Genomic DNA, 15,221 nt, shown 5'->3' with positions numbered 1-15,221 from the left:
TGGCAACTATTTGAACTACCATTTCAGTTACATATTTTCTAACATTCATTTGCGTTTAAATAAAGTTACTTTTAACAATTATTTGTCACAATGTTACTGTACAGGCAGACTTTAAATATTTCTTCAGATTAAGTACATTCAAGGAAATGTTATCATAATAAGTATGTACCGGACTCCCAGGTCTTTAAACCACTATGAAATAGCTGGACGGAACTTCCATGTCTTTAAATCACTATGAAATAGCTAGACGGAACTTCCATGTCTTTAAATCACTATGAAATAGCTAGACGGAACTCCCAGGTCTTTAAATCACTATGAAATAGCTAAACGGAACTCCCAGGTCTTTAAACCACTTTGAAATAGCTAGACGGAACTTCCATGTCTTTAAATCACTATACAATAGCTAGACGGAACTTCCAGGTCTTTAAATCACTATAAAATAGCTAGACGGAACTTCCATGTCTTTAAATCACTATAAAATAGCTAGACGGAACTTCCATGTCTTTAAATCACTATGAAATAGCTAGACGGAACTCCTAGGTCTTTAAATCACTATGAAATAGCTAGACGGAACTTCCATGTCTTTAAATCACTATAAAATAGCTAGACGGAACTTCCAGGTCTTTAAATCACTATAAAATAGCTAGACGGAACTTCCATGTCTTTAAACCACTTTGAAATAGCTAGACGGAACTCCTAGGTCTTTAAATCACTATAAAATAGCTAGACGGAACTTCCAGGTCTTTAAATCACTATGAAATAGCTAGACGGAACTTCCAGGTCTTTAAATCACTATGAAATAGCTGGACGGAACTTCCATGTCTTTAAATCACTATGAAATAGCTAGACGGAACTTCCATGTCTTTAAATCACTATAAAATAGCTAGACGGAACTTCCATGTCTTTAAATCACTATGAAATAGCTAGACGGAACTCCTAGGTCTTTAAACCACTTTGAAATAGCTAAACGGAACTTCCAGGTCTTTAAATCACTATGAAATAACTAGACGGAACTTCCAGGTCTTTAAATCACTATGAAATAGCTAAACGGAACTTCCATGTCTTTAAATCACTATGAAATAGCTAAACGGAACTTCCATGTCTTTAAATCACTATGAAATAGCTAGACGGAACTCCCAGGTCTTTAAATCACTATGAAATAGCTAAACGGAACTCCCAGGTCTTTAAATCACTATGAAATAGCTAAACGGAACTTCCATGTCTTTAAATCACTATGAAATAGCTAGACGGAACTTCCAGGTCTTTAAATCGCTATAAAATAGCTAAACGGAACTCCCAGGTCTTTAAACCACTTTGAAATAGCTAGACGGAACTCCTAGGTCTTTAAATCACTATAAAATAGCTAAACGGAACTTCCAGGTCTTTAAATCACTATGAAATAGCTAGACGGAACTTCCATGTCTTTAAATCACTATGAAATAGCTAGACGGAACTTCCATGTCTTTAAATCACTATAAAATAGCTAGACGGAACTTCCAGGTCTTTAAATCACTATAAAATAGCTAAACGAAACTCCCAGGTCTTTAAACCACTTTGAAATAGCTAGACGGAACTCCTAGGTCTTTAAATCACTATAAAATAGCTAAACGGAACTCCTAGGTCTTTAAATCACTATGAAATAGCTAGACGGAACTTCCAGGTCTTTAAGTCACTATGAAATAGCTAAACGGAACTCCCAGGTCTTTAAATCACTATAAAATAGCTAAACGGAACTCCTAGGTCTTTAAATCACTATGAAATAGTTAGACGGAACTCCCAGGTCTTTAAATCACTAAGAAATAGCTAGACGACAATGACATAATATGTATTTACTTGACTCGCAGGTCTTTTAATCGTTTTGAAATTTTTCTCGCGTAAAACTTGGTGCTTATTTTAATGTAAGACGACATTAAATTTGTGTAGTTCTTTAGGTTCATGCATTTATCTTGGGTTGAAATTATTTTGCTACATGGACTTGTCTGTTAAAGGATTCTACATGGACTGTCTGTAAAAGGTTTTTACATGGACTGTCTGAAAAGGTTTTTACATGGACTGTCTGTAAAAGGTTTCTACATGGACTTTCTGTAAAAGGTTTCTACATGGACTTTCTATAAAAGGTTGCTATATGGACTGTCTGTACGAGGTTGCTACACGGACTGTCTATAACAGGTTGCTACATGGACTGTCTGTAAAAGATTTCAACAAGGACTGTTTAAGGTTTCTACATGGACTTTCTGTAAAAGGTTTCTACATGGACTTTCTATAAAAGGTTGCAATATAGACTGTCTGTAAGAGGTTGCTACACGGACTGTCTATAAAAGGTTGCTACATGGACTGTATGTAAAAGATTTCAACAAGGACTGTTTAAGGTTGCTACATGGACTGTCTATCAAATGACTCGATTTGATATGACTACTCAGTCTAACACAAAGTTGCCATATTAACCACGTCTGCGCTTAATTTTGGCCCATTTCATAACACAATATAACATACATAGTTATAAACTTAATTCTCCTTCATCTGTTTGTATTTCAAATTAGGGGAAAATATTTTGTTTTTCCCAGGCTCGAGATTACACTGACTTTGGGAGGGAGGGGTATTGATATGAGGGTTTAATGACGTTTTTCAGCGCAAGTTAGGCTTTACAAGGTGGCCAGTATAAATGGTGGTGGAAAAGACAGGAACAACCCTCGTAAGAACCACCAACCCACGTGAAGCTACTGGCAAACTTTCTCACATACCCACTTTGGCCGAGCCCGAGATTTTAACCCGCGACGACAGAGTTGAAATGGCAGTGATCGGTAAAGTCTAGTTCTTTATACCACTAGGCCACCCGTGGTCCCGTTCCGACAGTAACTTATTTTAGTTTATGGCATAAGACTGAATAACGTTTTATTTTATAATAGAAATTAAATACATACGACGCGAAGAACAATTATTTGTGCTATATTATTCGAATAACAATACTCCTTCAATAGGATTGAGACGCCGAGGATGCGTAATTAGCGTTACGGACTCACGACGGAAAGGGCGCTGTTTTAAATCCTACCATCTTTGCTAGCCAAGGTTCCGGTATGTTAACCCTATCTACACCTTAGCGGATCGATCAGATATGTTAGTGATTTGTCCTCGCGACATCTACTGGATTTCTTGAGTCGCCTCACTTAGTATCTAATACCAACAAACTAATAGCGTGTAATAGCGGTGTATTGTACATCAGCCGAAAATGGTAGAGGCAATTGACTTCAAAAGGATATGTTGTAATTTTAACATCGAAATTATGAATTCGTATCAAAGAGAAGCCATTACAGGTATATATTGGTTATAGGATGTAATTGTACAAACACAGACCGGCAGTGTAAAATTTCCTTTTTATGAGTCCATTCCAGTTGTGTGTTCGCATTGTCTCCGTCACGTGGGAACAGTGTTCAAATTTGAATAACTTTATTTTGATTCGATGCGGTGGCTTACCGACGCATCGAATGAAATTCACAGACCAGAAGTACAGAAATATCTGATCGATCCGCCAAGGTATAGCTAGAGTGAACGTATCGGAACTTTGGCTAGCGAAGATAGAATCCTACCAACGGATTAACCCGAGTCAGCAACTAAACTGTGTCTTACTGCAAGGCATCAGCGCTAAATAGCATGCGTGTGTTGCTGTACCTTAGACCATAAAACCAAGATGAACCTGTAATGGGGCCCCAATGATTGAACTCGTGAACGAATACAGTGTGTTATTCAAGCGGTAAAGTCTCACATCGTGACTTTTTTTTTTTATAACAATGTTCTCACTTAAAATCTTCTCATCATGAATTTAATTTAGTTGGAAAGGAGATTTAGTTTTTATGTATTCCACCTGACATGGGGTGTTGGGGCTTGGTAGATGGACTTTCTTGAGTGTGCAACTTTGTTATTTGATCAAGACATTCTATTTTGAGAGTTTACTTTTTTCAGAAGTCGCCGGTAGTTGTCCTGAATAAGGTTTGTCACTGGCACTTTTCGATCAGTAAACTAATAAAAATAAATGACCACAGTGGTCATTTCATCTTGATCATCAATATAAACAATATCATTAGCAGTACTGACATAATCCTATAACGCTGTCCTCCTAAAGCCATGAAAAAGACAAACAATATTTGGCATGCGCTAGAAATTGCGATGACAAGAAAACCGTTCTCTGAACGTTCCAGTTATGCATGAGGGGACATCTTATTACTACAAATCGTTACGGTCTGAAATTTTGTAGGGGATAACAAAAGAGAAATCATGCATAGACTTTTTAAACTTTGTAGGTAAAATGAGAAAGCTGCACTTTTGTTGGACAACTAGATGTTTTATCTATACTGCGCTCACCTTATTATGTAGCATTTAGCTGTGGCCGCGTAAAATGTCTGATATGCACTGCAGAAAAAGAAGCAGCTCCAGCCGGTGTATTGACAGACTTACTTCCCTTGCACCAGCATACTTCAGTTATGGAGAACCTATTTAATGATAACTATTTTCCATTAGCTAATAAATATATTTTCATATTTAATTTCAAATCATGCTGCTTTTATAATATGACATGTATAACTGTAACAAAATGGGACATTCTGTTCTACAACAGTGCTTATGTGTACATGTAACAAATTGGGACATTATGTGCTTATGTACAACTGTAACAAATTGGGACATTCTGTTTTGCAACTGTGCTTCTGTATTGCTGTAACAAATTGGGACATTCTGTTTTACAACAGTGCTTATGTATAACTGTAACAAATTGGGATATTCTGTTTTACAACAGTGTTTATGTATAACTATAATACATTGGGACATTCTGTTTTACAACAGTGTTTATGTATAACTTTAATGCATTGGGACATTCTGTTTTACAACTGTGCTTATGTATAACTATAATAAATTGGGACAATCAGAAAGTGGCAGCTGATCAACAGATGGAAAATAAAATAATAACGATTGGAAAACGAAATAGATGATTTCATCACACACGTGGCAACTGATAATCAATGACTAAGGTAAGATTACAGCGAATGAAAAAAGCTAAAAAGCTGATTCCATCATGTTGATAGACATGCCACTTTTTTCTTCATATATACCGATTTTATGTATGTTAAAAGCGCTGTAATGGCAGGTAAACATTCCTGGTGATTAGCATAAAACCTTTTCTAACTAAACAACTTTGTTAAGATACGAGTAACATGAGAATAACAATTTTACATGTCAGTTTTACGTTTAAAGTTACAAATATATTTTATTATTAACCCCGTAATAGGTTGAACCATCCCAAGGTCACCTTACAATCAAACATTTCTGGTCATCAGATAATCTAGGGATAATAAATATAATCTACAGAAAAAAGAAAAAACACACACACGCGCGCGCGCGCGCATGCACACATGCATATGGCACACAATCTAGGTGACATGGACTTTGTGATATTACAGTATTTTGTTAACCGCTCCGGTGGCCTAGTGGTTAGAGCGTCCGCCTCGGATGCGGTAGGTCGTGGGTTCAATCCCCGGCCGAGTCATACCAGAGACTTACAAAAATGGTACTAACAGCTACCTCGCTTGGCGCTCAGCATTAAAAGGTTAGTGTTAGGAATGGTCGGCCTGGTGTCAGGATAATGTGAATGGGTGGGACATCGTGCTACATGTCTGCGGCATGATTCCCCAGTGCTAGACATCACTATAAACTGCCACACTGCAGACATCGTAGCGATATGGCTGAAAATTTTTTAAAGCTACGTTAAAAAAGTCCAAATTACACACACACACACATCACATAGTATTTTGTTCCTGTTTACCATCAAGTCAGATACAAGTTACATATTCATTATTGAGGTCCATTATTTTGAAGAAATTTGTCCTCTTTTTTATTTACCTTAGCAGTGTATTTTTCAATGTTCTTATGCATTGCAGCTATTTGCTTTAAATCATAAATAGAAGTATTTTTCAGATTGAATCTGCAAGTATAAATATAATATTTTGCCAAAATAAGCAGGAAATTATACACACTGTCCAGTTGTTCACTTCCTAAGAATGTTTATTTTTTGGACAAATGTACAATATTTGGGCAAAACGGTACTAAAAGTTAAATAAAACGGTATCAAAAATGTGAAATGATATTGCAATCATAAAATAGATGCTCAATACTCTCATTTTCACTCTTACAGAAAGTACATTTGTTGTCATCTAATATGTTAAATCTTTTCAGAAAATAATTGGTAGAGATTATTGTATGGATTAATTTAAAGTTAAAAGAGATCAACTTGGTATCCTTGGTACAGCATTTAGCCCGGCTATAAATCTCAGAGCACTCCTCACTACTTATATTTTTATTAAATACTTGCATCCAAATTTATTGCTTAGCAGTGTGTTGCATTTTAGCTTTTTTAAAAGATCTTTGTAAACAAACTTTAGTTCATTATTTTATCCTCCTGCTTATCAAGATTGTTATGTACTAAATATTTTTTATGGCGTATTTCCATGCTTTTGGAATTTTGGATATTAAGGAGAAGTATTTCAAGAAATCATCGCTTCCAGTTGTTTGTTTTATTATTTCAAAAGGTATTAAATTACCGTGATCATCTACTAGATCATTCAGAATTTCAAAACCGGGATCTGTATTGATAGAACGTTTTAGGGGGGACAAAATTTTAAATACTCATGGATAGATACTCGTTAGGACTTTGCGGTTCCTCTTTCCAATTAGATACTGCCAAAATTACATCTCTCCACTGTTTTTAATGAACTTAATAAATTCTTCTCATTTCCGTCTCCCTAAATTACAAATATTCTTTTTATTTCTGAGCATAGTTGTATTGACTAAGTTCTGACACGTTCCATTTTCCTTTTCCAGCAATCTTTTTGCCCATCTTATCTTAATATACCCAATGAATAAAAATATGTGTATCATATTTAGTCCTTCCACGTTTTCTGGGGAAACTTGTATATCACGTTTTTTTCTCTCTACTTTTCCACCCCGTAAAAATTTAAATAATGTGCGATTTAGTTCTGCTTCAACTTTTGCTGATGGGTTTAGAAGTGCTGAAAAAACATGTATGAATATGTGCAGAACAAGAGTTTTACAACAATTACTTTACCAACTATTGACAGATGTCTTTGACTCCAGCTTGCCAGTATTCGCTTTGCCTTTGTTAGTTTCTTCATATAATTAATTTCCACCATTTGTTGTAAATCTGGAGAAAAATGTATGCCAAGGAGTGTAAAATTATAAGAGGACCAAATTTGGCCCATTTCGGGACATATTCGTTCATTAGAAAATTTCCTATTTCCAATCCAAATGGCTTTTGTTTTTGTTATGTTACATTTAAGTCCAGATAATAGAAGAAGAAAAAACCTTGCAAGATATTCATAGTTGCTTAAAGAGAAAGCTGAGATCCATCAAGAAGAATAAAAGCGTCATCGACATACTGACCCAATTTATATTCACTGGCGTCAAAGATTAGTCCAAGTACATCCACATTTTGCTTTAAAGTTATAGCTAAAATCTCAACCCCAGTGATAAACAAATAATGCGCAAGGGGATCTCCTTGACGACATCCTCTTTCAAGTTTACAAAAAGATGACATATGCCCATTATTTACAACATAACTTTTAGAATCATTACAAAACAGCTTAAACCACTTACAGACGGAATCACCAAAGTTAAAAGAGTGTAAAGCTTCTTCCACAAAGATCCAGTTAACTGAGTCGAAGGCTTTTTCAAAGTCTAGTAACAATAAAAACCATATATGTTTTCATTCTCAAGTTGGTCCATGATATTGAATATCCTGGTATTTTCTCCAGTGAATCTACCCTTCATATATTCTTTCTAAGTATCACTGATTATTGATGGAATAACCTTTTTAATCCTAGCTGCAATGGCTCCCAAAGCAATCTTATAGTCAATATTTAAAAGTGATATAGGTCTCCAGTTTTTAAAATATCTTCTGTCTTTTTCTTCCGTTGGTAGATATGTGATGACTCCTTCAGTCTGAAAATCTGAAAGTTTTTCTACAGCATATCCGTAATTTTACATGTCAGTTTTACGTTTAAAGTTACAAATAAATTAATATATGGACAGACGGACAGACAAAACAATAAATAGACCATAAATAAAGTTACACTAGCTTCGATCTTGCAAGTTAGAATGGGTAAATGATTCTGCGCTGAACTAGGTGCTAAATAAAAAGATGAAATAATTTTATCCAATACAAGTCGTGAGAAATGTTTTGAGATTAATATCTTTTGGGGGCAATCTTTAAACTTACTCTTCTCCTTTATGACTCATCGGCAAATAACCCAATCGAAGTATTTATAGTTTACTTGGAATATTAGCGTCAAGCTAAGATTTAAAGATAGGGCACGAATGCTTCTATACAGATAAGGAATAAGACTTCACACTAACAAAACATTTTCCCATTAGTTGTGAATTTACGTCATAAAAAATATTACATAACCGGATGTTCTGTGATTAATGACACCACACTCACAAATCAAGTGATTAAAACTCATCTTAGATGCAAGATTATTTGCTTTTATTGAGTTAATAACGGATATATTTCATTGAGTGGGTGAGAAGACTTGAGCTCTTCACCCACCAGATGAAATCTGTTTTGCTGTTCGCTCCGATCAAGAAAATATTCATTTTATTTATGGTAAAACGTATTGGTTAGCTAAGGTGTACGTTGTAATATATTTTCTGGCGGTATCCAACTTGATAATGTCAGCTTTTTATCGTTTAAGTTCTCTTGTGTTGTATTTGTATTCTCACAGAAACTACGAATAATAACACAATTCTCTTTCATCTTTATTCAAGGTTCTTTTTTTATAAACAAAGCAAACAACAACCTGAAAATTACCAAACAAAAACAAGTATATTATGGAATTCGAACCAGGGAGTTAGTCATGCATACCACTAGACCAAGCCATTGACAACATGGAAGATGAAAGTCTTGTGTCATAATGGTATCATTGTCTGTTGACTGGAGTGAATTATCAAAATTATTTTAGGAATATCCACCAATTCACAAACTAGCATAAAATATTCCTTGAAGGTAGCGGCGTTTTATTTGCCCAAAATAATTGACTCCGCGATAAATAAGTTTTTTTTAATTTATTCTTTAACTGCTTAGTATTGAAACCATATGAGATATTCTGGAAAAACTTTAAAATTTGAAAGAGATATTGTTTTATGTTTGACTTAACACGTTCATGAGATACGAGTACTACAACTATATTAGTCAATATCTTTGACCTTGAGCCTGATGTCAAGAATATACTCTCTATCACTAAACTCTTCTAAGGCATCGCCAAGATATCGACATTTCCCTACATTTTATTTATTTACTCTCAGTAATTATTTGCCTGAATTATTGTTATTATTATTATTATTATTACAGTGGCCACTGAAATGGCACCAGTTAAAGGAAATCATCAGAAAAATGCACATATCAAAAGAACTATTTTAGTAAATCCACCATGTAAACGTAACCCGAATCTTTCAGGAGGTGCAACAATAGGATTTACAAGACGTCCGCCATGGCGGCAATCTTAGATTCTGAAGGAACAACAATAACAAGATGTCCGCCATGGCGGCAATCTTAGATTCTGAAGGAACAACAATAACAAGATTTTCAAGATGTCCGCTGTGGTGGCAATGTTAGATCACAGATCTTTATCATTTTCACGTAGGATAAGCTTCATAGCGCAAGAAAAATATTTTACTGAAGACGCCATGTCAGTATGACCATCCGTTCAGAAGGAGTAACGATGATAACATTTTTAAGAGGCGTTATTTTGGAGGTCTTATCGGTACCATTTTCATTTAGGGTCAAGGTATTGTAGGAAGTGTTTCTCTTCAAACTCCTCCTTGATACGACCGTGCATTCGTGCGGACTTACTTAAACAAGATTTTCAAGATGCCCGCTCGGGCAAACATGTTGAGGTCAAATCCATACTGTTTACATCAAGGACCCCATGCATTTCATAATACTATCCGTACAGGAAATGTAGCGATAACAATTATTTTCTAGGTGGCCACTGTGGCGCCCATATTAAATCCATATCAACACCATTTTTATTTAGGATCAACTAACTATATGTGATACGAAATGTTTTGCTGAGAACGCCGTGTTGACACGGCTATAATTTCAACCCCGTTTTGATAAGGCTGTAATTTTAACCCCGTTTTCATACGGCTATAAGTTCAACCCCGTGTTGATACGGCTATAATTTCAACCCCGTGTTGATACGGCTTTAATTTCAACCCCGTTTTCATACGGCTATAATTTTAACCCCGTGTTGATACGGATTTAATTTCAACCCCGTTTTCATACGGCTATAAGTTCAATCCCGTGTTGATACGGCTATAATTTCAGGAGGAGCAGCACTAACAAGATTTTTAAGATGGCGGTCATCTTCAACCATTAGAGATAAAAACGCAAAAGAGGGAGAATCAAAATACTTCCAGCATTTTCAGACCAGTGCAAACTTTGCGCTGTAAAACTGAGTACTTGAAAAAAGATAGAGATAAATGTAATAAACTGGTCAGAATTCAGCTTACGTAGACATTTTTGCTCAAAATGAACAATATTTTCTTTCAATATATGTGAAGAATTGCTTGACATTAAAAACTTGAACTATTCAGTGTTTTACAATTCTCACTCGCCACCAAACAACTGTTTGCTGATTTTAAGGTGCCAATGACAGCTGAGGAGGAAAAAAATGCTATAACAACAATCCAGTGTAACGATGTTCTGTCTGTCTAGGTCACACTGGACCAGGGCCGGCGCTACCATATAGGCAAACTAGGCAGCCGCCTAGGGCGCTGATTTCAGGGGGCGCATTTCTCCAAGTCAACAACAGTTTTGAAAAATAAATAAATAAATTTCAGTTTTATTGAGGGTCGTTTTTTATCCTGGTTTATTTCACAGAGGGACAAATAATCGGGTAGATTCAGTCTGATCGAAACACCAGGCTGTTTATAAATTTTGAAAATGATATTTTCCGGGGGGGGGGGGGCCAGAATCTAACCTTGCCTAGGATGCCAGATAGTCTGGCGCCGGCCCTGCACTGGACAGTTATTTTGTTGATTTTTTCATCGGACTAAAATGAATTACAGAAAAATGAGACTAATTTAACATTAAAGATACAATTAAAAACTAGCCAATTATTTTACGGAAAGCATTCTTGTCACTTTTTGATTTAAGGTATTCGGGTTAAGTCCTACCACTAATGGCTTTTACACGGAACCAACACTACCCCCAAACTCATTTTTTACGCTTATTTTTTAACAGAAAAAAAGCAATTTTAAATATGTTTCTGTGACAAGGTAAACAGTATGGGCCTTATGCGTGTCAAAAGTTTCCTGGTGTTATAACAAATTGACATGCTTTAAAAACACCTCTTAACCATCTCGATTTGGATCTGCTTTTTACCGCTGTAACAGACATACATCAATACCTAAACCAAGTGGGTTTTCATCTACAGCCCAAGTTACGCATTTGATATCCAATGCGAGTCTATCCTTGGCTAACAGTCACCAAAACAAGTAAAGCTATTTTCAAGCCTAACTCAAAGTAAATGTGAATCAAACTGCATGTTTCTTTTCTGTGTGAATTGATCAGCACAAGACTCACCCTTGTTAGGCTCATCCCCTCTACCTGAAAAATTAGGAGTGTGTAAAAATGCGAAACTATCCAGTGAGACCTTAACTCTTCTTTCATCCCACCTCATCTTTTTATAAAACCAATGCAGAATTATCTTTATGTTTTCTTCTATCTGTGCATTTTATTCAAATTGTATGTTCCATTAGGTACTAATTTTGTTTAGTGTTGCAAATAACATTCTTAACGTACAGGCATCATTCCATTGTACTGTTAATCAACAGGCATTATTCCATAGTAATTTCATTCAACAGGCATTATTCCATAGTACTTTTAACAACATTGTACAATTAATCACCATGCCTCATTCCATAGTACTTTTAATCACCATGCCTCATTCCATAGTACTTTTAATCAACAGGCATTATTCCATAGTAATGTCATTCAACAGGCATTATTCCATAGTAATGTCATTCAACAGGCATTATTCCATAGTAATGTCATTCAACAGGCATTATTCCATAGTACTTTTAACAACATTGTACAATTAATCACCATGCCTCATTCCATAGTACTTTTAACAACATGGTACAATTAATCACCATGCCTCATTCCATAGTACTTTTAACAACATGGTACAATTAATCACCATGCCTCATTCCATAGTACTTTTAACAACACGGTACAATTAATCACCATGCCTCATTCCATAGTACTTTTAATCAACAGGCATAATAACGATTCGACTAAGTCAGTGAAATTATGAAAGTATCCAATCCATGAGGCATTTGTATGTCAGACAAAACAGCACACCCTTTCCTTTGAATATTGAACTTCTAGTCAGATCACATATCACAATTTAGACAGAATATTGTTAAAAAATTATGTGGAATGTTCAGAACCTTAGATCGTCTACCATTGGTAAAGTTATTTTTATAATGCTGACGTAGCTATTGCGATACTGATGAGGAATCCCCTTTTCTATTAATAGCCATGTAGCAGACACCCTCAACAATTATTCATACGCCTAAAAATGTCCTAAAACTGACAAGAAATATAATTAGAAAAAAAACTAAAACTAAAAATTAATAAAATTAAAAAGAATTGGAATCAAACAACATTAAACCCTTAATTGCATAGTTAATCAACACTGTACTGTTAATCAACATGCACCATTCCATTGTACTGTTTATCACAAGGCATCACCCCATAGAACTGTTAATCAAACGGCATCATTCCATTGCATGTTTATCGAGGCATCAACCCACAGAACTGTTAATCAACATGCGTCATTCCATTATATGTTTATCGAGGCATCATCCCACAGAACTGTTAATCAACATGCATCATTCCATTGTACTGTTTATTCAGGTATCATCCCATAGAACAGTTAATCAACATGCGTCATTCCATTTTTTGTTTATCGAGGCATCATCCCATAGAACTGTTAATCAACATGCATCATTCCATTGTATGTTTATCGAGGCATCATCCCACAGAACTGTTAATCAACATGCGTCATTCCATTGTATTTTTATCGAGGCATCATCCCATAGAACAGTTAATCAACATGGGTCATTCCATTGTATGTTTATCGAGGTATCATCCCACAGAACAGTTAATCAACATGCGTCATCCCATTGTACTGTTTATCCAGGCATCAACCCACAGAACTGTTAATCAACATGCGTCATTCCATTGTTTGTTTATCGAGGCATCATCCCAAAGAACCGTTAATCAACATGCGTCATTCCATTGTACTGTTTATCCAGGTATCATCCCATAGAACAGTTAATTAACATGCGTTATTCCATTGTACTGTTTATCCAGGTATCATCCCATAGAACAGTTAATCAACATGCGTCATTCAATTGTACTGTTTATCGAGGCATCATCCCACAGAACTGTTAATCAACATGCATCATTTCATTGTACTGTTTATCCAGGTATCATCCCATAGAACAGTTAATCAACATGCGTCATTCCATTGTACTGTTTATCGAGGCATCATCCCACAGAACTGTTAATCAACATGCGTCATTCCATTGTTTGTTTATCAAGAGGCATCATCCCATAGAACTGTTAATCAACATGCGTCATTCCATTGTACTGTTTATCGAGGCATCATCCCATAGAACTGTTAATCAACATGCGTCATTCCATTGTTTGTTTATCAAGAGGCATCATCCCATAGAACTGTTAATCAACATGCGTCATTCCATTGTACTGTTTATCCAGGCATCATCCCATAGAACTGTTAATCAACATGCATCATTCCATTGTACTGTTTATCCAGGTATCATCCCATAGAACTGTTAATCAACATGCGTCATTCCATTGTACTGTTTATCCAGGCATCATCCCATAGAACTGTTAATCAAACGGCATCATCCCATTGTACAGTTTATAGAGGCATCATCCCATAGAACAGTTAATCAAACGGCATCATCCCATTGTACAGTTTATCGAGGCATCATCCCATAGAACAGTTAATCAAACGGCACCATTCCATTGTACTGTTAATCAACCAGCATCGTTCCATTCTACTGTTAATCACCATTGTACTGTTTATCACGAGGCGTCATCCCATAGAACTGTTAATCAACGGTACATTCCGTTGTACTGTTAATCATCATGCATCTGTCCGTTGTACTGTTAATCAACATGCATCAGTCCATTGTACTGTTAATCAACATGCATCATCCCATTGAACTGTTAATCAACAGGTATCACTTCACTGTGCTGTTAATCAACATTTTACTGTTATTCAACATGCATCATTCCATAGTACTGTTAATCAACATGAAATATTAAAAGTACTGTTATTCAACAGCATCATTCCATTGTACTGTTAATCAATAGGCATTATTTCATTATATATCTATAATTGTATTGTCACTTTTTTGTTTCCATAATTACAATTTTTTTATTTTTCAAGGCCGATGACGACAATTGTACTATTACCTGTTTCATTTTATCACATCGTAGTTTCGAAATATTTTGAAATATGTAGAAATGTTGAATAAAAACAAATACAACTCATGAGAATTTTAATATTATATATGTTCTCAACAATGCATGTTATCAATAAACATTGGAATGTGTTACTATATTTCTTAATCATCAAAAGATTAATCCTCATTGTGTGTGTACTAAGCAAGTTATCTATATTAGACTGGAATTCAGTCAGTATACTTTGATAATGGAACAATATATTTGGTTGGTTTTCAGTTTCATTTGAATGCAGAAATTAAAAGAGCGAGCCAAAGACCTACTTTTGAATATTGTAACAGTGATTGTTGTTGCAACTCTTGAGATGTTGAGACGAATCTTTAGACAGGTAGTCAGAGTGTTGCTTGAGATTTTAAATTAACGGTAAAAGCTTAATGACAGGGTATATTTTCCTCTATCTCCTCCAATACTTTATGATTTAACAGTTTTCAGCATATGTTCATCCTCATATTCAAGACAAAGAATATGTCTTAGCCCGAATTGATAGTTTAAATAAAATGGAAAAACCCCTGTCACGAGGTTTTAGTCTAACAATGAGTACTGAAATAATGAATTTTGTATCGTTGCTTTAGATTTTAGTATTGTTAACGCATTT

General features: G+C 35.3%; 1 protein-coding gene across 9 annotated transcripts in view; it reads left to right on the top strand.

Moving 5' to 3' along the window:
- The window catches only part of LOC149787273 (FH1/FH2 domain-containing protein 3-like), a 411,067-nt gene that overhangs the window by 65,287 nt on the left and 330,559 nt on the right, over positions 1-15,221 (top strand). For 8 of the 9 annotated variants that reach the window (XM_089977788.1, XM_089977784.1, XM_089977793.1 and 5 more), the window contains one exon: positions 14,846-14,954. The exons of the other annotated variant lie outside the window; for it this stretch is intronic. In XM_089977788.1, the coding sequence (XP_089833914.1) occupies positions 14,856-14,954 (99 nt within the window). In that variant the 5' untranslated portion in view covers positions 14,846-14,855. Of the gene's footprint in view, positions 1-14,845; positions 14,955-15,221 lie in introns of those variants that run through there. 9 annotated transcript variants of the gene reach the window in all.

The sequence above is a fragment of the Sinohyriopsis cumingii genome, chromosome 12 (genome assembly GCF_028554795.1).
Source record: "Sinohyriopsis cumingii isolate HCF-2022 chromosome 12, ASM2855479v2, whole genome shotgun sequence".
NCBI lineage: Eukaryota > Metazoa > Mollusca > Bivalvia > Unionida > Unionidae > Sinohyriopsis > Sinohyriopsis cumingii.
The sequence above is the reverse complement of the archived record's forward strand: the minus strand, read 5'-3'. Positions and strand labels throughout refer to the sequence as shown.